Raw genomic sequence first — 25638 nt, 5'->3', positions numbered from 1 at the left:
AATAAAATAATTACTTATGTACTGGTCGATTTATAAAAATCAAAAATATTTATTTATGGTATAGTACATGTATTTACATCATTTTAAAAGCTACATTGTAACAGTAGGACGCTCGTCAGTCTTGTATTTTCACAGAAAAAATATCTTGCTATTTTCTATTGAATTTTGCGTTTTTTTAAATAATAAATATTACTTGATCTATTATCCTCGACAACATAATTATTATATATTGTTTCACGTAAATCAATAAATCTATGAATTTTATGAAAGATTATTAAAAATAGCTTTACTTAACTGCTTAGCAGCTTACGACGTTAATAATAAATTTGTGACGTAAAGTAAGTTTAACAATAGTTTAAGAATTTAACAGACAACTTTTTGATATATAAAAGTCACACCAAACATATACTTGAATCGATACATTTTAAAATATGCCTTTATATTTTACTAGTCTTTTTGAATTTCTTTTCTAATATATGACTGATTAATCATACTTTGTAACTTTTAATACATTTATATACACATGTACACTGAGAAGCAGATATTGCACTTGCCGCGGCGACGGCGATTAGCGCATGACACTATCGTGATGTGCGTCGATTCTTACACGAAATTCCGCTCCCTTGGGTCGAGCCTAAAGGGTTATGATCAAGAAGACGAAGGAAGTAGTGAGTGTTCTCTTCCTCAGTTCTCGGTGGTTTTTAGCGGTCAGCGCTTCGCGGTATATTATGGGTTTTGTGTGAAGATCGACGCACATCACGAGTGTCATATGCTAACCGCCGTCGCCGCGGCAAGTGCCATATGTACCTCTCAATGTACGACATAAAATCAAGATAGGAAAAAAAATAAATATTAACATGGTAATTTTCTAATTAATAAAAATGCCTTCTTTTTACTATAAAGTATTGCAAATTAATTGTAAGTGGGGTTTTTGTAGCCGTTCCACTTGAAAAGTACTTTTTACAGTATAATTAAAGAAAACTCTGAACACAGTTATGCCGATCTTTTTTTGAGACCATTACTCTTATTTATCATCATTATATATAACTTTTTATTATATACTATCGTTAGTAATATCCATTTTATGAAATTTAATCACATTTTAATACAAATCTGTATAGTACTTACATTATACATTGAACGTTTGCATAAATTTCCTTTTTTACATATAAATTTCAAATAAAAATTATAAATAATTAATAAACAATCCACAATTTGTTAATTTGTTAACATAATAGTCTGAAAAACAGACCGGGACTTCTGCGCTCAAGTGACTTATCATTTCTCAAAAAAAAAAAAAAAAAAAAAAATCTTGATATGACATGGAAATGATATTTATCTATGTATAATACAAAGAATAATTATTATGATTATTAATTCAAGTTCGAAAAATTCGCAGCGTATTTAGGATTTTTACTGATGTCTTCCAGTAATACTTTTGGCTCAATATTAATCAATGTTGCGAGAGTACGACAGTTCACTCTCATATTGTGACCTCCGACCACCATATATGTGTTTAATTTGGCCAGATTAACTGGACTACTCGGTATTCCGTAATACGAGAATGGTTCGTGCTTTGTTTCATTCTCCTCGGTTTCTATATTTATAGTGTGCTCCGATGACATACGCGTTAAAAAAGACAAAGACGGTCTCGGATTCGTGGACTTGCGTGCGACAGCTTTGAATATACGTGGGCCTGGTTTCGAAACGGTCGATTTCGCGGTGGACTTTTTCGCAACTTGATTAACATAATCGCATTCTTGTTCTAATACCGAGCTCGTGACGTTTTGGTCATTCTCGATTTTTATGTCACCAAGATTGGTCTGGTTAACATGCTTCACGATCAAGTTCTCCACAATCGAATCAATTCTCAAATCAACGTCTGGAACGTATTTCGAATTCGTCGCGAGGCTTGTGGGATTTTCGGCATTGCTTGCGGGCAGTAGCAGTGATGCTCTGAAATATTTATTTCACATGCTTGATTAGATATCTTTCGAGAGAAACAATAATGTGAAATAAAAAGGACTTACCCTTGCGATAAATCTGGTTCTTTTATTTCTTGTTGCTGCGGCTCCCATTTGTGTTGTAGATGCGAATGGAACATATTCTGATGCCTTATCCTATCGCTGTTCGTCTCACAGAGTTCACGACACCATTGACAGATCCATCCAGATCGTTTATTGACAGGCGTCGGGTTTTCCGTCTGCTTTGGTTTATTATGCTCATTGATTTCTTTCTTCGGAGAATTTACAGATGTCAATTTTGGTACAGCTATCTTTTTAAATTTAAACGGAAACTTCGTGTCGAGAGTATTTTCTGAACCCTTTAATTCTTTATGCATAAGATTCCAGTGCTGTTTAAGAGATGACATCGAAATACTGCGAAGATTACAATAAACACAACCGTAAATTATCGATGCCTCGAGTTTCTCTGTGCTTTTTGAGGCGTCAATATTTCGTTTTTGAGGCGACAACTTGCTCGTCTCGTTGGAAGATGGGCTGACTACCAATGCTAGTTCTTTGAATTTCAATTGCATTGTAGAATGATTTATTTTCAAATGCTCCACCATTTCTATTTTCGAAGAACTGGTGTATTTGCAGTAGAAGCACATGAAATTAGTTTTTGGAGCGGTGTGTGTTCTCATATGACTTCTTAGACCAGCGTAGTTTGCAGCTGTAAAGTTACACAATTCGCATTTCTGAAAGCGACTTTCGGGAGACGGGGTTGTATTTGTGGAAGTGGAAGTAGCAGTGGCAGAGGCAACAGTCGTAGGAGTCACGTTGTTACTAACACTGTGCTCCGCGTTCAACTTTCGTCTTTTGTTCTTTCTTGGATTGACGAGACCATATTCTTTCTCCCAAAACTCATCGGTCAATCTCACTTTTCCCCACGCATTTGGATTGTGTATAATCTTTTCCGGATTGTTCGGATGCTTCGAGCGGATGTGTGTGCGCATCATTGCCTCCGAGTTTGTGCTGCGATCGCAATAAGGACATAGAAAGCCAAACCGTTTTAAATGCGAAAATTGAACGTGCCTCTTGAATCCTATTTTACGCGGGAACGTCAATTGACAGTGCTTGCAAACCAATTGATCTTTCAGATCTTCGTTATCACCTACGCGAAAAATCATTAAAAAATTATACAATATGTTTTATCGATCATATAAATATAATGGCTTCGAGCGTGACAGTTCTGTACTTACGTTTATCATTTGCAGACTTACTTTCGTTGATTTTATCGATCTCGTCTTCCTTCATATCAATTATAAGATCCTCGTCCCGACTGTCATCATCAGTGTCTATACTGCTCTTATTAGTGTCTTCAAGAATGTTTTGTAGATTCGATATCGTATATGCAAGATTCACAGTTTTTTTTTCAGGCGAAATTACGGGACTAACATCTGAGCTAACAGGTTGTGCAAAAGTTTTGTTAGCATTCACGCTATTATTGAACATTTTTATCATGTTCGTTTGCTTTTTCAATAAAGTTTCCACCTACAAATTACATATAACATTTATTTATAAGAATAGCTCAAAAGTTAAAAGCAGTAAAAAAAATATCTTTATATTTATTTTAATACTATTAATAATGTTATAGAGTTTTGTTCTTTTTAAACGATAAAAAGCATGGAGGTTAGAATATTAGGAGGGAGCGTAATGTTGCGAGGGTGAAGTCAAAAGGGCAAGGAGAATGAAGTCCACAAATTATGGAGAATAATCAAGATAGTCGCCGGGCAACCTCCCGGTATTTTTACCTCCATAGTAAAAAGTACGATGAAAGGTAACAAGTTTTAATAAATACGCACCCAATCTTCGATCGCATTATCCGGCGAAAGTGGCTCGTATTCTGCACATTCTCCGCTGTGACGTTTTGAAAGATGTTGTAACAATGTCTTCCGATTTATCGATAAATATCCGCAAGTTTTACAATGCCATCTAAACAGATATATGAATTTTCTTAATTTTTTTTTTTTTTCCTAAACTTACGTTGTGTTACGAAAGTAAATGCCTACTTTACATTTGCAAATAAGTTTTAATAAAATATATTATTACCTTGGATACTTTAATTCTCTATAAAGGTGATCTCTTATATCGTGTTTGTATTTCGTTCTAAAGTGACTACACAGCGTACAGACGTACATATTTTCTTCTGGTTTACCATACGGTCCAAATCTTCCTGTGTCAGAATCGTTTACATCATTCAGTTCGTATAAATCAGTTTTCGAGATGTCACTCTCTTCGTCATCTGCTTCTCCCGATAACTTGTCGCACGAGAGAGATCGTTTCGATTTCTCTTTAGACTGTCGGTTATTTTCATCAAGAGACGATGATTTTCCGGTACATTTAATTTTAGCCGGCTTCGTCACAATGTCCGTCTCACTTTTACGTTTGTTTAAAGATAGTTTCGAAGATGCAGACGATGTGTCGCTTGTCGAGGGTGTTTCAATTTCCTCCTCAAAAAGAATTCCGCGGATATGCCGAACTCGTGGCATGTTTCTTTGCCAAAGTGGCGTCGTATCGAAAGGCTCGTCCTGCCCGCCTTGAGTTATGGTTTCTGTGTTCCGTTTATTAATGCCTTTTATCCTCTGGTATATCACGGTGTAATCGGCATTAGAATCACCTGCGTGTTTGTTATTTATATGCTGCTCAAGAGGTGCTTTTCCGCTCGTTTTGAACGTGCATAGAGTGCACTTGTATTGGCAGTTCTCGCCGTGAACTGTGTCGGTGTGATTGACTACATCGGCTTTTAAAACACACTTAAAATCACAAATATTACATTTCCAATGATTGCCATCCGGATCGGGTACTTCCTCTTCGGTCTCTTCTTGAACCGACGACTGCTGAACGTTTTCCGTATTCTCGATTTCTCTTACAATTTTCACGAAAGTGAATTTTTCCGGATGCTTGTCAGAAAGATGCCGTTCCACAACATGCCTAGATGACATTTTAATACTATCAGAAAGCATAGAAGATGTACTTTTGCTAGTAAAGAAATTTTAAAACATCTGACAAGTAAGATATTTTAGCATTCTTTTACGTACACTATATTCTGTATCAAAATAGTAGTTTTATTTTACTTGATTACTGCTATTAATGATCATTATGGTAATCAAGTCCAATAGTTATACTTGTCACATGTTTGAAATATGTATTAAATTTATATACAAGATTAGAATTTTTATAAAATTTTATCAAAAAATATAAAAATGGCATAATCTTATGTATATATAATTAAAATTATTATATTAATATGTGTACAAACCTATGATAATGATGATGATTACAATGGGAACATTTATAAAGTCTTGCATCGTGCATTTTCAAATGAATCCCCATTTTGTCAATCGCTATATTTTGACTTTCTTGACCCGCTTGCGGCGGAGGACAATGTGGGCAATGGAAATACGGCTCTTCTGAGTGTAAAGCTTTCAAGTGATATCTTAACATCGCTTCGTCCATTGATAAGTAATTACATTCTGCTACACCACACACATATCTATCGCAGAAAAGATATAATTGTTAAAACAATATTTTTCTCTTATTTTTCATTTGTTATAACCTCAAATTTATAATTATTATTAATTATTATTAATATTATAAAAATTTATAATAAAATATAATATACCTTTCACTTTCTGGTACAAATTTCGGTAGACCATCAATTTCCTCGCTTTCTTTAACAGATTCTTTTGGTTTCGCACCCATACGACCATTTTGATGAGAGCTACTTGCTAAATTCACCATCTTATCAAACATTTTTTCCTTCTTATCTAAACAGGGAACAGGATTGACTGGACCGCTCTCAGGCACAGTCTCGTCTTTCGCGTGTAATTGCAAATGCCGAACAATGTTTGTTCGAACTTTAGTTTTGTATGGACACACGGCACATTGAACTTCCCGATTGTAAATTGCTTGACGTGGTAATTGTTCTATCTCATCGGGACCAAACAATAATTTTTCATTATTAGCAGTTTTGTCATTTTCCTGTTCTACTCCTGACTTAGCACCTTTACGCTTCTTAGTTTTTCGTTCGCCAGCTCCAAAAGCCTATATATAAAATACATATACAGAAATTATGTAACATTCTTTTTGAAATAAAAATTATTTGTTAAACTTTTTCTATTAAATATTAATAAAATACTTACAACTTCTTGTATGATAAACAGACCATCCTGTGATGGATTTGTTGGATCGGCAGGTACTATTTTTGTGTTATTACATTTATGTTTCGATTTCATATGAGCTTTAGCTTGAAACGGAACTGTATATCTCATTTTACATTTCGAACATCCAAAACGCTTTAATCCATGAAGCTTTAAATGTTCGAAGTACATATAAATTTTACTAAGTCGTTTTTTACAGTGCGGACAGATTAAGACTTTCGAAAAATTTTCATAAGTGCAACCTTTGATGTGTGTTTTTAACAATATTGCGTGTGATGCCGTAAAATTGCAATTTATGTAACCGCACTTATATAACTCGTTTTTGGTAAGACCAGTGTCTTTAATATCATCCAAGGTTAAAAGTTTGTCGGATTGAGCAGTCGCATTAGAAGTTACATCAGATGACGATTCTTCAGACGTGGATTTTATTCCGACATTGTTAGATGAAACCTGTTCTTTATTCATAATTTTCACCTCGACAAATAATGGCTCTGTCTTTTTTTTTGCGTCACCCTCAACATCTTTGCACGAAATAAATTTATCTTCGCTCTCCAAGATTTCGACGTCACTGTCTTCAATTTTATCGACGGATTTGAAGAACGTACTCGCATCTGGTACGAAATTCTTTAACAGTTCGGCATTATCAAGAAGATTGGTGTTTACGAACTCGTCGTTGCAATTGAATTCACTTGAGCATTCTAGCGGATCGACTGCATCGGAATCGCTCATTGACATTGACAACTCCATTTTCGGTTCCTGAAGAATTTGGTTTGTGGTATAGTCGTTTACTTTTTCTGTTTCTGACAGCAATAATAATTTATTCTGTACAGGCTGTTTCTTAATGAGAATGCTACTCATTTTTTCATTGGTACTGGCAGGTGACACAGTTGCAGGCTTGCACACAGTTTTGAACAGTTTTATTGCAATACGGGATGGATTAGCTTTCGTTTTCTTTAGATCACTCTTGACTCCCCCGACGGAATCGCCTTCCCTTGCCTTAGACAGAATTTCATTTAAAGAATTTTCAATATCTAACGAAGCCGTAGAAATTTGTTCGTCAGTTGTGTCTTTTATAACTGTATTATTTTTATTTTCAGTATTTAAATCATAGTCGAGAGTTCGCAAAATAAGCTGATGTATAATTTCCACTTCATATGATGGCTGAAATTACGCGATTGCATGATATGTTAAACAAATTATTACATCCTAACTTTGAAACAGTTATCTCATTTAATAACGTGTCTAAAACTTTGAAAATTGTGCTAACTATACAAGTTGGATGACAAAGTTTACATGAACATCCAATGATCAATCCTATGATTGCTAATAAGCAAAAATATATTCAAAGTTGTTAAACGTTAGCTTAAAAATAATTTTAATATTATCAATACAATATACAATTTGTTTTAATTGATTAAAAAAAATATACTACCTCTGGAGGAAGCGAACGTTCTAAAACATGAGGCAGTCGATCATAGTGAAAGGCACTCAAATGCTGGTGCATCTCATTTAGATTTTCTTCACCATGTACACAGTATGAGCATTGATATTTACAAAATCCGTGCGATTTATAATGCTGTAAACATTTAAATAGTTAAACAATATTTATAATATTAATTTTCCTTTTCGTACTAGCGTCAATAATTACAAAATACGTACCGATAGAAGAGCTTCAATCGTTCTGTGTGTACTGGTGCAGGCATGACATATGTACATTTGTTGAAAAGCTGAATGGTTATTCCTTAAATGTGAAACAAATGCTTCACGCGTGTAAAAGATTCTGTCACAATCTGAAAACAATTAATGTTAAAAATTATCTTAATAATTATGATCATTATTATCAAACATTATAATTAGAATTATTAGAATTACACACCATGTTTGCAAACGAAAGGTATTATAAAAGCACTACGATTAATGTTTTCTTCTTTCTGGGGTTGTTTTTGCGTATCGCCCTTTAGATAGTAAAATACAGTGCCGGGATGATAAATCGTCTAAAAAATATAATTAATTATTCCATTATTATTTTTTTTTTTAATAACATAGTTTCACAAGAAGTAAAAATTATTACTTGATGCTGTTGTACATAAGACGGCACAATGGCTCGATAAAAGCAGTAACCGCATTGATACTGACAATGACTATGTTTCTCCCACAAGTGAGCTTTCATGCTAACAAAATCGTTCAGAGATGTGTAGCAATAAGCGCATTTTTGGTAATCATGCGGTTCCGTACTTTTTTGTTTGACACTGCTTGCGTGTTGAGCGTAATGTTGGGCGTATAATTTATGAGAATCGGTTGTGTAAGAGCAATTGTGCCCCATACATTTGAAAAAGTGAACTAGCTTTGGCTCCGTTAACATTGCCGCATACGCTTCCGCGGATTTTAATTTGCTCGCGGCAGTCGAAAGTGATACGTCTTTCGAATTGATCGGAACAGTCGAATGTATTACTTTTTTTCTTCTGTAATTTAATAGGCTTATCGGCGATGAGTTTTTCGACGAAGTGGCCACAGGTTGCGTCTTTAGAACTATAGTCAAGAAAATTAATATTAAACGCGTGTCGAAGGATTTTCCTGAGATAAGTATTAGCAAATTTAGGCATACCTTGCACATTCGTACTTGTCAATAACGACAGTGATATATTTTTTTTCAAGATTAAAGGTTGAATAGGTTTTCTCAGAATAAGAGGAGGTATCTCTTTAAACTTTGCAGACGAGCCTTCTACCTCTGTTATCTTAATGTCTGAAACTGAACTCGCCTGAAAATAAAAAAAATAAATAGTAATTATAACAGATTAAACCAAATGCCGATAATTAAAAAAAAATTAGAATACAATTACGTACAGTAACGCCTTCTTTCTGATCGAATGTTGGTGCAAGACTAACGACGTTTTCAATCTTTAAAAATGAACATTCTTCTTCTGCATCAGTTCGTGCGTTTATCGCACTAATCGACTGAGCCCCATCTACAAATTTTACTTATTAATATAATAAATAATAAGTATGTATATCTTTGTCAAATATATTAATTAATAAGTCTCATGTAATTAATTAGTAATTAATAAGTAATTAATTAATTACCGACCTGTATTACATTCTTGTAGACCTTCTCCAGTATCCTCAAACTGTAACGTAGACAGCATGTCACCGCTTAATCGCCTGAATCTGATAAAACTTGCAGACGAATCGGCATTTTTGCATGACGTTGATGATGTTTCCTTTTCCGAAGATTTAACGGTTTGCTGTTTCGTTAGCAAATGCTTAACGTTGGATATCGGTACGACATCCGGTGGTTTTGGAATAAATGATTCAGGCTCTGTCTTTATCTCCTTTTTTATATCGAGCATCGGATCGGGCGTCGGATCGAGCGTCGGATCGGGCGTCGGATCGAGCGTCGGATCAGGCGTCGGATCGAGCATCGGGTCGGACAGCGGGTCGGACAACGGGTCGGACATCAAGTCGGACATCGGCTCAGGCACCGGTTCCAATGGTTTGACGTTCTGAAGCTGTGCGGCTAGCCTTTGTATAGTCGTCAGTATTGGATCCCGTGAAGAAGACGCGTCTATGTTCGACGTCTCTTTAAGAATCATATTGACGTCGGTTTGCTCCGAGTCCGATTGCTCGCTGCTAGAATCCGAGTCGAAAATTGGAGCCGCACATTCGTTGTTAATTTCACCGTCGCTTTCGTTATCATTACATGGATCCATGGTCGCAAGAGGATCCCGAATCTTTACGTCCACCTTGTCTAGCTTGTTCTTTTTGTCATCCTTGTCGTCATTATCATCTTTATTATTTTCATCATCTTTATTATTTTTATCATCTTTATTTTTTTCATCATCCTTATTATCTTTGTTATTTTCACTATTTATTATCTCTTTATCAGCTAACATTTCTTCCGTAAAAGTATGATTCTCTTGACTGCTCGACTGACTTGAAGAAGGCTCTTTAATAATTAACTCCTCAGTATTCAGACATTTTTCAGACGATTCCGCAAAAGATAATGAAGATTTTTCTGTCGTTTCCGCAACATTTATTGAATCGTTACAGTCAGAAGACGAGCTGACAGCCACTTCCGTGCGCATCTTGTCTTGCAATTTGTCTATTATAGAAAAATCCGATTTAGAATTTTTTAATAAAATACCAATGTCATTAGCGATTTCTTGCATCGTTTTCTGTCGCTCTCGCTGTATCTCGATCTCTTTATTTTCCAATTCAGGCGGGCAAACGAATGCGCTTAGATTACCGGTGCTCACCGATCCTTCTGGTTCCCCTTGAGATAATTTCGGTCTCTCTTCGTTTTCTTCTTGCTTAATCTGAACATTTTTCTCTACTTCTGGTTCGCGAGGAATACTTTCATTGGCGTTATCAATGTTATCGTTAGATTCTGTCAGTTCCGCGATATCTGTAACGGCGATTTCGGAAACCTGCGGCTTTGTTTCTACGGCGAAAGATTCGTCGGTTTTAGCAGATTCCTGCACTTGCTCGTTACTTTTAGGTTGTTGAGGTGTTGCAACAGACATATTAATCTTTATAATTTCGGTATCCGGCTGTTCTCGATGCCAGAACGTAACGTGAGTCTCCACATTTTGTCGCTTTAATTGTACGTAATTACAACTGCTACATAGATAGCCATAGATGCCACTTTCCCTCGGTACGATGTCCTCAGACGCAGAATCGTTGAACGTTTTGTTTTCTTTACGACACATTTTGTAATAATGTGTTCTCATAGATGCTTTAGCTACTGTCTGGTAAGAACAATTGTTGCAGTGAAATCTGTATTCACCTGTGTGCGTCGTACAGTGTTCGTAGAACGCCTCGAGTGCGACATCGGTCGCGTCTTCTGTAAGAAAAGCAGAATGACAGAATCTGCAGCGAAACGTGCACATCTGACTTGTCTCTGTCGTCGATGATGATGTAGCGCGTTCGACGTCCATAATCGCATCCTGAGCGTCCGTATATTTGAGACGCGAAATAAGTACTTCTTTTCCGGCGTGACTCGTCTTATAATGGTGAACAATGTTCTTGCCAGTGAAAAAGCATATCAAACATTTGTATTTGTCCTGACCGCCCCATGCATAATCCATCAAATATTTATTATCTATCCTCTGAGAAAGCTCCGTCATTACCTGATCGTAAACGATTTTCGGCGGCTCTTTGAAAAATGTATTTTCAGTGACGACATTTGCCGCAGTAGGATCAGGATCGCTCGTACTTGCAGGCTCTTCTACTTCCATTTTTATTGTTGGTTTACATTCCGGAATAGCAAACGAATCATTAAGCGTTTCTTTAGCTGGTATATTTGTGGACTGTGATAAATTAAAACTGCTTAAATTAAAGTCCTCCATTTTAACAAAAGGTTTAATATCCTCGTATTTCACTATAGAATCTACTATAGAATTTACCATAGAATCATTTGCCTCGTCATAATCATAATCCCCAGAATTTTTTTCATAATCGGTTTTCTCCTCCTTTATAAATTCTTTATTTTTTAATATTAATTGATCAGCTTCTACGGCTTCCGGTAAAATAGTCGTTTCTTCGGTATTTGTTGGAGCTGTTTTCGAGGAAGCTCCTGAAGTAATTTTTTTCTTTTTCCTTTTAGTAGTTACTATCCCCATTTTCCAATTAGATTTCTTTTTTTTCTTTTTTACTGATTTTTTTACGTTTGGCTCGATAGCTAACGGATCGTTCGCATCTTCTTCAAAGTCCGCTTCGTCACCTTTATCAATCAACGTATTTTTTTCTGGTACAATGCCCATTAAGATGTTGCTTAATAATTCTTCTCTAGCGGTCGTCCTAGCTGCGCCAGATCCTAATGGAATAGTTACGCTGCTCGACATAGACATATTTGATATCACGCTTTCCTCATCTGTGAATGATATTCCATCTTCGCTTTTGTTATCGGGAAATTTCTTTGATTTGGAAGTCCGTTTGTTAGCGCCTTTCGTGCCTTTCTGCTTCGAACTCACCGTGTCTACCGAATCCTGATCGGATTGCTTATCCCGTCGAAGAGAATTGTCCACCGCCGCAGTTAACACAGACACATCTATACTAAAACTCTCATCAGACGAGCTATCGAACATTACTTTAGACGTGTCTATCTTCGCAATATCCGTTCTTTCCACAGTCACAAATGGTTCCATAATATCTTTATTTAAAGAGCGTTTAGACCTTCGAAATATATCGTTGCTTTCTTCATTGTAATCCACTTCTTGATTAATATTGTCAGCACTGGTTTGTAATTTCTCTGTTCGCAGAGCCAACGGTTGATCCTCTTCACTGTCGGAACTTATATTTGTTTTTTTAAAGCGTAAATTACGAGCATGTTTAGTGTTCTTTTTATTTTTAATTTTTGATTTATTTGACTTTTCAATAGTACGAGACCTTAATTTCTTTGTCGGCTTGGTGCTGCTCGCTACAGATTCATTCGTATCAGTATTATTCAACTCTGTAGTATTCAATATTTCATCCTTCTTCGAATTTGTCGAATTTATGCTCGAGCTTATTGTTGCGGGCGATTGACTTTCTTTTAGTCGACACATTCGATAACCTGTCGCTGTTACTACACCTTCGCTAATAAACATTTCTCTGATATCCTCTTGCAACATTTCTAGAGAATTTCTTCTCTTCGTTTTTGCCTTTGGTTTATCACACAAAAGTTCTTGGCTATTTGTAATATCAGAAACAGAATTCAATGTCTGATTTTTATCCTGATCCGAACTTTCTATACCACTTTGCTCCAAACTTTCTATATTTTCTGCATTATCCTGTAATTTCTGTATAATACATTGATCGTTCTTATCTACAGTTTGTATTTCTTTTTTATTATCTTTTAATTTGCTATTACTAATCTGCTTTCCGTTTTCTGATTGAATATTTTTATTATTATCGCCTAATCGATCATTCGTACTATCATTTTCTTCTCTTCGCACATCTTTATCATCTCTTTCAATGTGTTCCTCGTCATCAGTTTCTAATAAATAATTCTTTTCTTTCGCATTAATATTTTTAGTTACCTCTTTTTCAAGATGTGTTGAGATTGTAGAATCTTGAGCTGACGATTCTATTTCAATATTCGTGTTAGTGGTAGTTAAGCTGTTGAGCCTTTCTGCAAGAGATTCATCGTCTGAGCTGTCTGACACTATTGCTAGCCTCTTTTTCTTGATTTGAGTCTTTTTCGTTTTGACTGTTTCATCCTCGTTCGAACTGCTGCTCTCACAGTCAGAGTCCAAGATCTTTTGTAACTGCTTCACTTTTAGTAGCTTTTCGAACCGATCTACTATTTTCGCTCCTTTGGCTAATTTTTTACTGCTTTCACCGGATTCTATTGTCTTTTTAATGAATTCCTCAATCCATTCCTGTGTTATCTCTCCTTTAGATTTCGATCCGTCATCTTCTGTCTCAGCTTTCTTACCTTTTTTCGCGACGTCGTTGTATTTGCAGTTCGTCACCGAATCTGCTTCGCTGATATTTATCTCGTTCTTAGAGTTTTCAAGAGACAAATTGCTCTTTTTTCCCTTTGTATTTTTTCCTTTGTATTGCTGAGCCGAACTTTTCTCAGTTGCACGATTACTGTCACTACTACTGCTTACTTCAGCACTTGCAACGTCCTTACTCTTATTTTTGGAATTCGATTTATTAATATTTTTACCGCTACTATTATTGCTATTTTTTATACGCGATGATTTTAACGAAGCGCTTCCAGCTTTTTTCGTCTCATTACTGACGCGGTTTGACTGCGGCACTTCCGGTCGTTTAATTTTAGGAATTTTGAACTTCTGTAAACCAGATTTTTGACTGGCTTTCGTATCAATAGCGCCGTAAAGGCTTTCTAATGGTGATTGCATTCTATCTTTCGGCAATTCTAACTTCTCTTTTTCAGGTGATTTCTGTAAATTCGATTTTTCTTTAGTCGTATTAGACGTTACCGGCCATTTCTTGGAATCCCTCTCGTTGTGTACAGTGTCCTTACTTTTAATAGGTGACACGTTTTTATCTTTGGCAAGGCGCGGATCCCTGACAGAAGAAGTGCCGGTTTCTTTGGTTGGACTTACACTTGTGCTGTGTTCCGTACGAACTCGTGGATCACGATTTGAAAAACGATTCGGATTTTCTCGATCAGTGTGACCATCTCGTGGCCAATCGGTTCGACGTTTATCACGGTTAAAACCGGGCCTTACATCCGATCTATTATTTCTATCATAATATCCTTCTCTTCCCGGATTTCTGTTTCCTCTGTCGCGCGTGCCCCAAGGACAAGGTGTATTGGGTCGCGGATATGAAATTCCTGTGGCATTATTTTCCACTTGAATTCCACAACCATCCCACGTTGATCCCACGAGTGGATACTCCGTTAGTCTAGCGACGGAAAAAGCTGGATCGTAAGATCCTTGACCCATTTGAAAATTTCTAAATTGCGATGGAAAAGTCGGTGCTTGTTGTGGAAAAGTTGGTGCTTGTTGTGGAAAAGGTGGTGCTTGTTGTGGAAAACCAGGAGAAATTACAGGAGTTACATTTTCTATAACGCTTTCTGGTCTCACCATATGACTCATTTCCTGCGGTCGCACTGCAGGATTAATTAACGTCATAGAGCCAGCAGGCAGAGTCGACGGAAATTGATTCTGCATAAACTGTGTGTCCATCGGAGCAATTGGAAATGAAAGCTGATTAGGTTGTAGAGATGGATTTGCCATTACCGCTGGTGGTACCGGTGGTATATAAGTAGATGCCCATTGATTATTGCCAAACTGATTATCACCAGTACCCGTAGAAGAGCCCCAATGCATCTGATTGGCGTGCATATTATAATAATCAGAGTTATTTATTACAAATTCGTCTTCTCTAGAAGGCAGAACATCTTCCGTCATATTTCGTGCTTCCGGCGTTACGCTAGGGCGTCTCTGATACAATGGATTTTTTTCAGTCGATTTAGCCGCAGTGTTATCTTTTGCAGTTTCATGAGCGTGAGCATCACGTTGACGCGGATGCCTTTCATAATTATCCGCGTAACGTGGCTCTTGGAACTTGGAACCTAAAAAAGATGTCTGTGATCGCTGAGAATCGTTCGATTGATGAGGTGGCCCCTTAATCTCGTTTGATTTTGTGGACGAAACTCGTGGTGTATTTAACAAATTTTTTTTAACAGTAAGTTTCTCTCTTTCTGATGATAAAACATTTTTTGATGTTTTATCTGTTTCATCTTTCTTGTTTTTTGCATTTTCGTTAGCCTTATCGCGTTTGTCGTTGTCGGTTTGGTCATTTAACAGTTCTGCCAAATCTTCCATAGACAATGGATTTTCATGCGGCAAAGGCGGAGAAAACAAAAGCGGTGCCGACAACGGTTTCGAAGGTATCCTTGTGCTATGGCTGTCCGTTGACCTGGGCGGCGATGCCACAGAATTCGTAAATAATATTTCCGGACCAGGAGAACCGAGTCTCACTTCAGAAATATTTACAGGTGATTCCATCCTAGAAGAATTGTTGGCTGCTATGTTTAAATTCAACCTACTTTTCTGTAAAACCGAAGATAATCGTCTTGAACCACCGAGAGAAGGCACCGGAACAGTTGGTATATCTTCTGGATTCAACGAATAATTTCTATTGTCGCTAACTCTTTGCGGTAAACTGTTACTAACTTTTTTTGCAGCAGTGGCTACATCATTACTAGTAGCGCCCATTGAAAGTTGTCGATTTTTTCTGTTTCTTCTTGAACCATATCTTTCTGATTGTTCTAACAGATTCCACGTTTCAGCGACCGTAACATCATCAGAAGTAGAATCTGTCGAAGACGAGATAGTTTCAGGTTTTTCACTATCTGTAAGCGTAATAAGGGGTATTTTTTCTTGACGTTGTTTTTGTCTCCTTTTATTGAATTCCGTGCTGCGCTCCGTAGGAATTATTATAGGTAAAATTTCGCATTCAGGACTGGAAGATCTGACAGTATCCGGACTCTGTGGCGTTTCCTCGGTTCTTTTATCTTTTTTCGTATGTTGTAATGCATTGCATTGATTTGACTTCGATTTCTCCGATGAACTAAAAATTATAAACGCTTATGTTTTCGCTTAACAAGTTTTAAAAATCTACTAATAGATTTCGAAAATCTAGTGCTTACGAATTAATTTTATGTACAAAAGAATAGTGCAAATAAAATTAATCTTGATATACGTATATTGCAATTATATTTTCATTAATTTATTTTATTCTAATTTAAAATACCAATGTAGTACTTACGTTGAAGGTAGTAACGTGACATCGTCATTATCTCTAAACGGCGAGTGTAAACTGGATGTATTTCCCTGAAACTCGTGTAGAATTAGAATAATTAAAATATAACAATCAAGCATGCATTACAAAAGCCTGAAAATATGAACTAAAGTATAAAGAAGCAGAAAAAAAGATAGGCAATACGAGGGTGAAGAACAAAGGATTGAATAAACGACTACTGTTTAAAAAATAAAAAAAAAAACGTTTATCTCATACATGTGTATAATATAATATGTCAGATATAAACACACACATTTAGCAAAATTTAGTTAAAAATTTTTAGGATATTGTAGTTTAAAAGATAAGTCAGCAAACGATAAATAAATCAAATCAATTTCTTGATGTTGATCGTTGTTAATTTTTACCTTTTCTACTCTATTGTACAGTTTTTGCAAGACATCCTCGCATCGTTGTAGCGTCTCGATCTTCAACCTGTTTCATTATATTATAATTAGTAATCGAACAATTACAATATTGTATCTTTAATACATCAATTTATATTCTATATATAATAATTCTGGAAAATAATGGCACTATTTGTAAAATCATCGAATTTTAATAGGATCAAAAAATAAGAGTTAAAATAATGTCTTTTTTAATTATATTTTAAAAATAATTTAATTATAATATTTAAAAAAAAACTCCCGATGCGTCATTTCTCCTGTAATTACTGTATAATCAGATTTTGCACCCAACGTACTTTCGCTTGCTATTTGACAAAACGCCGTGTAAGCTCTGCATTTTTTGCAATTGAATTTCTCGGTTGTCCTTTTCCTTGCTGCCTTTAACGTTTTGCAGTCTCTCGATCATCGCTTCCAAAAATGGAATGTACTTTTGCATCTCTGAAAATTTCTTTTCGTATTCGTCCATTCTGCTCATTCCTGTGCTCGAACAACCTGCAGTCAGACAGAAAACGCAACTTATTAAAAACATTCACAGTTATATATTTTTTAATTAATCTGTGTATTATATTTATTTAATCAATCTGTATATTATAAAAAATTAATCAATCGCTTGCTTTATATCAGTTTTGCTATTATTTGAAAAAAATACACGTCAAAAGAAACTTTTAAATATTCTGAAAATGCAGTATAATATGCATGCAAAGATAAAAGTCCTGAAAAAATATATTAATGTTACAAAACAGCTATCCTATCTCTAATATTCCGCATGAACAATTAGTTTTCGTAAGTGTGCATAATTTTCAATCGACGGGTGAAAGTTCATAATAAATTTCGTATTTTTTTTGTGAGCTATAAATTTTAATAAATTCACTCACGTAGACACAACTACAGTTACAATGGCACGCGAAATTTTGATTACCGCAGCTCGATTATAACGCGACATGGTTAAGCACAAAAACTTTCGTTGTTTCGTTAACAAACTTTCGAAAACGCTTATTATAACATATTTTCGTCCATAATTTTATACGGTCTCTAATCGTCGTCTTGCGTAGTCTTCCTTTCAAAAGATGCTTCATAAGCAATTTTAAACTCTGCGTTTTCTTTACACTGATTCTTCAGGGAGCCGATGAATATTTCAGTCTACAATACGCACACGAAAACACGAGCCTCGTTCTTTCGGTTGATTAAGAAAAATTGCGATTCAATCACAATCGTCGTTGAAACGGTGAGAAGCACAGTTCGCGATTCTATTTCCATTTTCTGAGAGGCGAACCATGCCTTTAAATTAAATCAGCGCACCGGAGATGCGATCGATGGGCACATGTCGTGGAGATGCGTTATCGCTTATACATTCTTAGATTACATTCTTCGATAGTGAGATCCGTAGGACTGACATGTAGACATCGTTGAAACGATATGTTGCGTGATGTTACCTGATCGTTAACATTTCATATTCCATGTATTTCTTTCTTTTATTTTTTTTTAATCTGTCCTTTTTCCTAAAGCGGTATAACAAATAGTCGCCGTCTGATATAGCAAGATACAATGTCGTTCTTTGTCCCAAGCAATCCAGGTTTTTTCACACTTTTTACACACGTCCGTTTTACACTTTAACAAAATTTTCTTTGACTGTCCAATGTTTGCACAAAGTTGAAATGCTAGAAACGTTCCCGAGCAAGCGTTCAATCTTCGGTAAGGGGACCGAATGACAATGCCACACTTCGACTACACGCGTACACTTCGCTGTCGATCGATTATTTTCCGCCGATTCTACACGCTGTCACCATCGTTGTTCGTGTTGCATATAGGGTGAATCATGATGCGACTGCATACAATTTTAAGGAAAATCTAAAAAATTCAAATCGTGTTTCTTAAAAACAATTTTCTCTTCGAGAGCTCGATTCGCTGCAACAGTTTAGAAAGTTATTTTAAGCTTAAGACTGGCGACTACGAGGTTGTATTTAGAACAATTGTTTTTACATAATTTTGCGATTAAATATAAGTTGAAATTGACTTCATTATCATCAAAGTATGACATTGTCATTTTACACGACTACAGATTCAAAGTTTATCATACAATATTCAGAAAATATTATTGTCTGTACAAATTATTTTATTATACAATGATACTGAGAACACCGTGTATAACATCAAACGCAGTCGCAATAAACGTAAGCATATAAGTGATATCCCTAGCTTTTGCTCAAATACAGGTAAAAACGTTTCCACCAAAGTTATAACTACTAATCATGGTTGTGCAAGAGGTGTAAGAAGATGGATATTGATTCAATCAACCCCTTTCCCATGCAATACTGGAGTCTCTTTGTTATACAAGTGCAACATTTTCAATTTTTTATTTGACTACTAAACGCCTTTTTTTTTTAATTTAAACTTTTTCAAATGTATTCATAGCCGATGCCATTTTACAAAACGTTGTTATTTGACCTTCTTAACAATATATATGCCGCTTGAAATAAATTATATATATCTAGAAACACATGTTTGAAAATATAAATTTCTATTTTTTTTATCTTTAGCGAATTTTTAATGTAACATTGTAACTACACACTGGTAAAATTGCTAAATAAATTTTAAAATTCAGAAAATTACACAAAATAATGTTATATATGCCATATTTTCATCAACTTAACTTATTCACTATTTTGTTTAACTCACAATTTTCATCATTTTACACATTCTTCTGTAATAAGTACACGTCACTTTACTTTTAATTCACATTACCCAACACATGAATTTATTAATATATAAAAAATATATTGCAATGTATTATTACAAATTTAAAATAAATCTGTAATAATTATTAAGTTAAATTTTAACAAAATTAATGTCATACAGATAATAATAAGTTTCATTATAACTCACGAACCTTTTAATCGTCGTAAAATCATGATAATTGCTCTCAAAAACTATTCAACGCACGATACACACGCGTGCACGAAGCCTGGGCTTCGTGTGTCAAGACGAAACGATCGTGTCGGACGCCATGTTTGATGTCGGAAACACTATGAACAGTTGACAAAGATTGAAACAATTGTGGACGATAGATTTTCATTTAGATCGAAAATAAACGACAAACCTAGTCATCGAAACGGTCTCGATCATTGAAACACATCTTCGAGCCACAAAAGTTAAGAATTATATCAACTAGATCCGCGTAAATAGCGAAGTGTTCGTTCACGCTTTGTTCGGACCCGTTATTCAAGTAAAATATCACATACGTACCAATATTTCGAACTACGATCCTTATGGATATAAATCAGCGTCGCCAATTGATCGTGGGCACTGTGAAAGATCTATCAAGTTACAACGGCCGATTTTATGTACTTTACTGCTCAGTGTTACGCCTTGACGAAGCAGCTACGCCGAAGCCAAACGTATGTAGTCCTTCTGACCAACGCTACCAGTAGATGGCGTACGGTAGATATCTATAGAGGCGCCACTTGATTAAAAAAAATTATAATTTTCCGAGCAACCGAAAGTTCAGAGTAACCTCCATAAATTAAAAATTTTTTTTAACTCAAGTAGATATATCAAAATGTCGAAATTATAAAAATATTCGCGAAAACTCGACTCGAATAGCAATAACTTGTAAAATATTTTACGACAAGCACTACGAAATTATATTCCACAATCAAAAATGGCAAACGAACTGAGATATCATCTAAAATGCGCCGAACAAGAGTATCGTTAACGAAGAGCAGGAAGATTTAAGCAAGGAGAAAATCACTAATCGCTATTAATTAGTCTTAAATCATGAGTGAAATAATTAATTTATGACTGCTCAATTCCTTCGCTACTTTCTGAGAATTTATCCAAGCTTTATTTTACCGAGAGCTACGATTTAATGGGAGCTCCAACAAGAGAGCTTATTTCACATGAAACTGATTTCCTATTGGTCATTCCGGTAACTTCATCCATCGGTTTAATAGTGGTTGATAAAACAGATTCTTCCTTTCACTGCTCAAATCAGTTCGTTGTAGAAAATATTTAACAAAAAGATGCAAAGTTTATTTAACGTTGAGCCTAAGTTTTAATACTTATCGCGGCATCGCGAAATTTCCTACGATTATAAAAATTATATGGTCGACAACACGTCAGTCGTTACGTAAACCACGTCAATAGCGAAACATTAATAAAATCTTTACATATATAATTAAATATCACTTCTCCTTCATTTCTTTCTACGTGACATAAAACTTCTCAACGATGCACAATAAAGCACGAAGCACAGAGCGCAAGTAAAAGATAACGTGGTTCCCTACAACAAGAACGCTACGCCATAAGCCTTTCGCGTTGAAACTACGAGTCATAGTCGTGTGACACAATGGCGGCTGCATTTGAGAATTTCTACTCTACAAACGAACAATGGCGAAACATTTATTTGTACCGCGCATCGCCACACGAGGATCTCGATACCGTAAATCAACCGATGAAAATGCAAGATAAAACCGTAAAAATACGTTTCGTACAGAGACACTTTGATTCAATAGTACTGAAATCTGTCCGAGAATCATTAAAATGACAAAATTCGATTACAATAGGAACGATGACCTATGGACACCTATGCAAATTATCACGTACAATTTATAGATAAGGGGAGTCCTTTGCACATAAACTGACGACAATCGAAGCGAAAGAACGAGACGGAATGCCAAATGCAACGATCACTTTACTTACAAGAAAAAGAAAAGGATAAGCCACGAAAGAAAATTAACTAGGGGTCAGCTCATATATTTTTTTTCCCTTTTTTTTTTTGGCGCACCCGATAAATCATTACCTTGGAAGGCCGGCAGCTGATAGTACGACGATCATCTCCTACTTCTCGATACGATCCTGCGTCAAAGCGTTCCAGCCCTCTTTCTCTCTCTCTGCCCCCGCGAGGACCGTGCAACGTTTCATCGACGCGTTCCCCCTTCGCGTCGTGCCAACGACACAAAAGCTACATCACGCACAATGTCGGCACTGTTCCCGGCATTCCCGGTCTGCGAAAGCAATTTCCTTCTTTCGTCGTTTCTCGCAGCGCTCTCTAGCCGTTTGCAACGCCGGTGCGTGGAACTAGATCATCGACGAAGACGAGCAACAGCGTTTTCGCCAGCTCGTTTCGTGCCAACGCCCAGAGGCACTCGTCGCGGCCCGTCGGAATCTCGCTGTTACGCAGTCGTGGCCGAATGTTCCTCCAGCGTTGTCGCAGGCGAGAAGCGACGGGTCCAGTTGCTAATCTAGCGCCGGAGCACCTCGGGCCGTCGGTGTAAATCGATCTAGCAATTTGTGCATGTGCTTCACGATTTTGGACAAAGAACCGAGACCCCGTATTCCTGCAGTATAGAGGAGCATCATCGTCCTTTCTATCCACGTTACTATCCTATAGATCTATCCCGTTAAGCAAAGGGTCACGCGTGTGTGATTTTGTAAACGGGTTTCTTCCGAGCGTACTTTCGTAAAGGGGAATCGTAATTTTTTCTTGTCAAGGGGAGAAAAAAAAAAAAAGATTCGCGTGCCCTCGTCTCCTTACGAAAATAAAGAATTTTTTTCCCCCTATTTTTTTATGTCAAACTCACGTATACGAAGTTCGCAACTAATTTTATCCCTAGGCGAGAAACGATAGAAAACTCGGAAGTGGAGTAACATATGCGACGTAGATTCTTATTGATTCGCATCACGAAGTTGATGTAACGATTGCTGCGAATGTTGTCCCTGCTCACATCTAACGAAATTCTAATACCTCTACTCTTTCTCGCTATTTTAACCGCTCGATATCGCCGACACTTTAACAATATTGCCGTTTCTCGTATTTGATCGTCGCAAAATCAAGTGCACATGCACACGCATGTACGTACATACACGCTCGCTTCGCGTACGTAGCGCGCGGGCGCGTTACACGCATACGTATACGCACGTATGACCAAGAGTGATATTTTTGGCATTCCATCGTGAGCCTCGCAAAAAAAAAAAAAAATAAAGAGATAAAATTATGCTTAATATCCCCCTTTAACGTTACTATTGTTGCAGCGATAATCAATCGATTACGTGATTACCAAACAATTGACGAGCATCGTCAAGCTTCAGGCACTTTTGCCCAACAAAATATTGTGTCTATTTACCGTGACATGTATCGCAGTGCAGAAATCACTTGCAGTCTATAATCCCTCAACTTGCCAGGTAACAATTACAGGAACGCCGACGGTAACCTCTCGTTTCGGGCTAGGTGGAATCTTGAGGATCGCTGACGCAGCCTTGGGGCTTGGCGGCCGCATGAGTCACGGTACGATCGTTCGCAGCAGCCTCGAACTCGGTCTACCGATCTCGGACGGCGGCAGCATTCGATCACCTCACCTACGACCGTTACGTTCGAGTTAGCGCGACAACTACCATGTTGGAACAATCACTGCCTGCGATTGTTCCACGTCGTTCGTCCGCGTCATGTTCCAGGCGACATCGATTCGCGGCGTTCGGACTCCCGGTGATGCCGGGCGCAAAAGGAATCGGGACGAATCGGGTTAACGCGAACGACGCTCCACCTCACTTGCCGCAGCGTTATTCTCGATCGAGGCTCGTCGCGTCCACGGACCGGAAGAAAAATGGTTCGGTATAAAGGCTAATCGGTTTGCGATTCTCTAACGCGACGACTGCGACGCGCAACGCGTACAGCGTTTTCTCGAAAATTCGTGAATTACGTCACCAGGACTGCCCTACCGAGGACAGTCGCGGTATTCGCCGAGCTCGAGCCTCACGTCGAGCCTGTGAAATCCAGCCCGGATCCCGCCGAAGGTTCCCCTTGCGTCTATCTCGCGTATGATTACTTTACGATAGGCACTTTCGGCGTGAGAGAGGCGCCACGACACCGAGGACCGGTAGCGCTATTGCATGGAGCACTGAAACGTGCCGTCAACGATCCATCATTATTACATATACATACGCGTTTGTACGTATATACGGGCGGTATAAAAAAAGAAAAAAAAAAAAATGTAACGCACGGAAAGTGATCTCCCTTTCTTCCCGTCTCCGCGTTGATACGATCGCAAATAAGTCCCGGTTGTCTCTAATCAAGTCACGGCGACTGTTCCCGAAAATGTCTGTTTTTCCTCGCTTCTCTTTTCTCCCTTTGTACGTCGCTCGCCGATAATCGTGACCGCTAGTCGTCGTTCGTGCGCAATCTAATTGTAACAAATGCAAAGGACGGGCGACATGACGCAATGGTTGTCGTCTACGTAAATAGCGTCGTGGGAAAAATTCCGTCTCTTATCTTGCCTAGGAACCTCTCGCTCGTACGCCGCGTCACAAATTTTCTTAACGCACGACGATACCGATCGATTTTCTAATTACACGAACGGCCTGCCCGCCCGCCTGCTTTCGTGCTAGCTCGTTTTCGACGTTTGTTTCCTCTTCCCTCTCTCCCGAGTATAACAAACTTACGTGAATCATCACGATTTGATTCTACTTATAATTCAAGAAACTGCAAGCGTGCGCGCAGACGTGTATTTTTTTTTTTTCTCAAGACTGGTTGGCAAAAACAGCCGCCTGATCCTTAGAAAAAGACGGTAAAGGGACTCGGCTGGCTCGTATGCGAATTGTTAAATGAACAGAATTACGTTACCGATTCCGAAACATCACAAACGTCTAGGACACGTACCGTGGACTGCGTTCCGATTACTATGCAAACAACTTCTGTAATCTTCAAGAGTAACGTGACTGTATAGCTTGGACGCATGGCATAGCCTGGATAGCATGAAAAAGAAAGGAAAGGTGACGTGAGAATAAGGATGGACACTTGAAATCACGGTGAATTTAAGTAGAAATAAACCTGCCTGTAAAAATACGTCATACGTCTCACACTTCAAGATCATTTATCTCTCGATTCCGCGGGTGCACGATCTCGTCGAACGTAGAAAACGGCGAGTTCGGGTCTCGAAATCTGTGCCTCCTCGAACGTTCCGACGAAGAGATCATCCGGCGTCTCAATTCCGACATTCGCTAGAAATAATTGGTCTTACGCACACGTCGCTTTGCACTTTAGACGCAACTCGGCACAATCCGCACATTCAGAGTGAATTCGCGCGTGGGGAGGGCTTGCTCGGGTCAATAAAGATCTCGTGAAGATGAAATTCGGCGTGGACCAGCCAGGTGCAGAGAAATTAAGACATATCAAGTGCGGACGAGCCGCACCTTCGACAAGGAGATTCGCCATATTTCCTTCCACCGGTGGCTCGTGCCATCTGGCGTGCATAAACGCGTTCGCAGACATAGCATGCGCCAGAAAGTTGAGCTTTATAGAATATCTGATCTCGTCGACTTGTCACTTCAATGATTTTCTTAAAGCAGCTCACGCATTTAAGTCCCGCTGCATTGATCTGCTTTCCCTTTTAGATACGGTTTTTTATAACATTCTAGGCTTCGTAAATAAATAAGCCGTCCAAGAAACTTTTAAAAGAATGACGTATACGAGACTACTTACTAATTTGAACCTTTGGACTAATTTTTGCAGCACGGCTTTAGTTATAAGTTGACCTTTTTCGCAGGGCACGTATTGTAGAACCTTATGACCGATTGGATTTCGTTCGCGCACTGACACAATCACGAGTGAAAAACGAAAATATTACGAAGTGAAAAGCTTCAACGGTTTTATCTGACGTGAACGGTTACTGATTTTTGCGTATGCAGCGACATCAAGCGTTAGCCAAGTGACTCGTCACACTGCTGCGATTGGCTGAATTGTATTAGGCTGGGTTTACATTCGATGTAGAAAGATCGCATCCCGCAAAATTTGAATGCAACAGAGTTATAATCAGA

General features: G+C 37.5%; 1 protein-coding gene across 12 annotated transcripts; it reads right to left on the bottom strand.

The window, feature by feature from the left end:
• Positions 1–25: 25 nt before the first annotated feature.
• Positions 26–25493, bottom strand: LOC139101361 (uncharacterized). 12 transcript variants are annotated; one of them, XM_070654431.1, is made up of 22 exons: positions 24657–24993; positions 24482–24567; positions 22953–23184; positions 20074–20276; positions 17127–17322; positions 16792–16858; positions 16394–16464; positions 9249–16195; positions 9008–9129; positions 8769–8922; positions 8235–8692; positions 8040–8157; positions 7823–7953; positions 7596–7739; positions 6146–7324; positions 5626–6047; positions 5263–5496; positions 4053–4934; positions 3806–3935; positions 3203–3494; positions 2031–3114; positions 26–1956 (listed from the first exon to the last, which is right to left on the bottom strand). In XM_070654431.1, exons 5-22 carry the CDS (start codon positions 17303–17305, stop codon positions 1374–1376), a joined length of 13197 nt encoding a protein of 4398 aa, XP_070510532.1. In that variant the 5' UTR covers positions 17306–17322; positions 20074–20276; positions 22953–23184; positions 24482–24567; positions 24657–24993; the 3' UTR covers positions 26–1373. The 12 variants fall into 12 exon arrangements, with proteins under 12 accessions (XP_070510532.1, XP_070510543.1, XP_070510544.1 ...); XM_070654442.1 differs by having other exon boundaries at positions 3224–3494; XM_070654443.1 differs by having other exon boundaries at positions 6146–7159; positions 24657–24992.
• Positions 25494–25638: the final 145 nt, after the last annotated feature.

This window comes from Cardiocondyla obscurior, linkage group LG03 (assembly GCF_019399895.1).
Source record: "Cardiocondyla obscurior isolate alpha-2009 linkage group LG03, Cobs3.1, whole genome shotgun sequence".
NCBI lineage: Eukaryota > Metazoa > Arthropoda > Insecta > Hymenoptera > Formicidae > Cardiocondyla > Cardiocondyla obscurior.
Note: the sequence above shows the minus strand (reverse complement) of the source record. Positions and strands in the feature narration are given on the sequence as shown.

What these genes read in the sequence shown, in the direction of transcription:
- LOC139101361 (XM_070654433.1), bottom strand. Translation starts at nt 17,305, where the DNA reads ATGAGCAGAATGGACGAATACGAAAAGAAATTTTCAGAGATGCAAAAG. An exon ending in CTTATGTACAACAGCATCAA is followed by an intron (nt 8,158 to 8,234) that starts GTAATAATTTTT and finishes TATATTTTTTAG; the next exon opens with ACGATTTATCATCCCGGCAC. An exon ending in ACCTTTCGTTTGCAAACATG is followed by an intron (nt 7,954 to 8,039) that starts GTGTGTAATTCT and finishes AATTGTTTTCAG; the next exon opens with ATTGTGACAGAATCTTTTAC.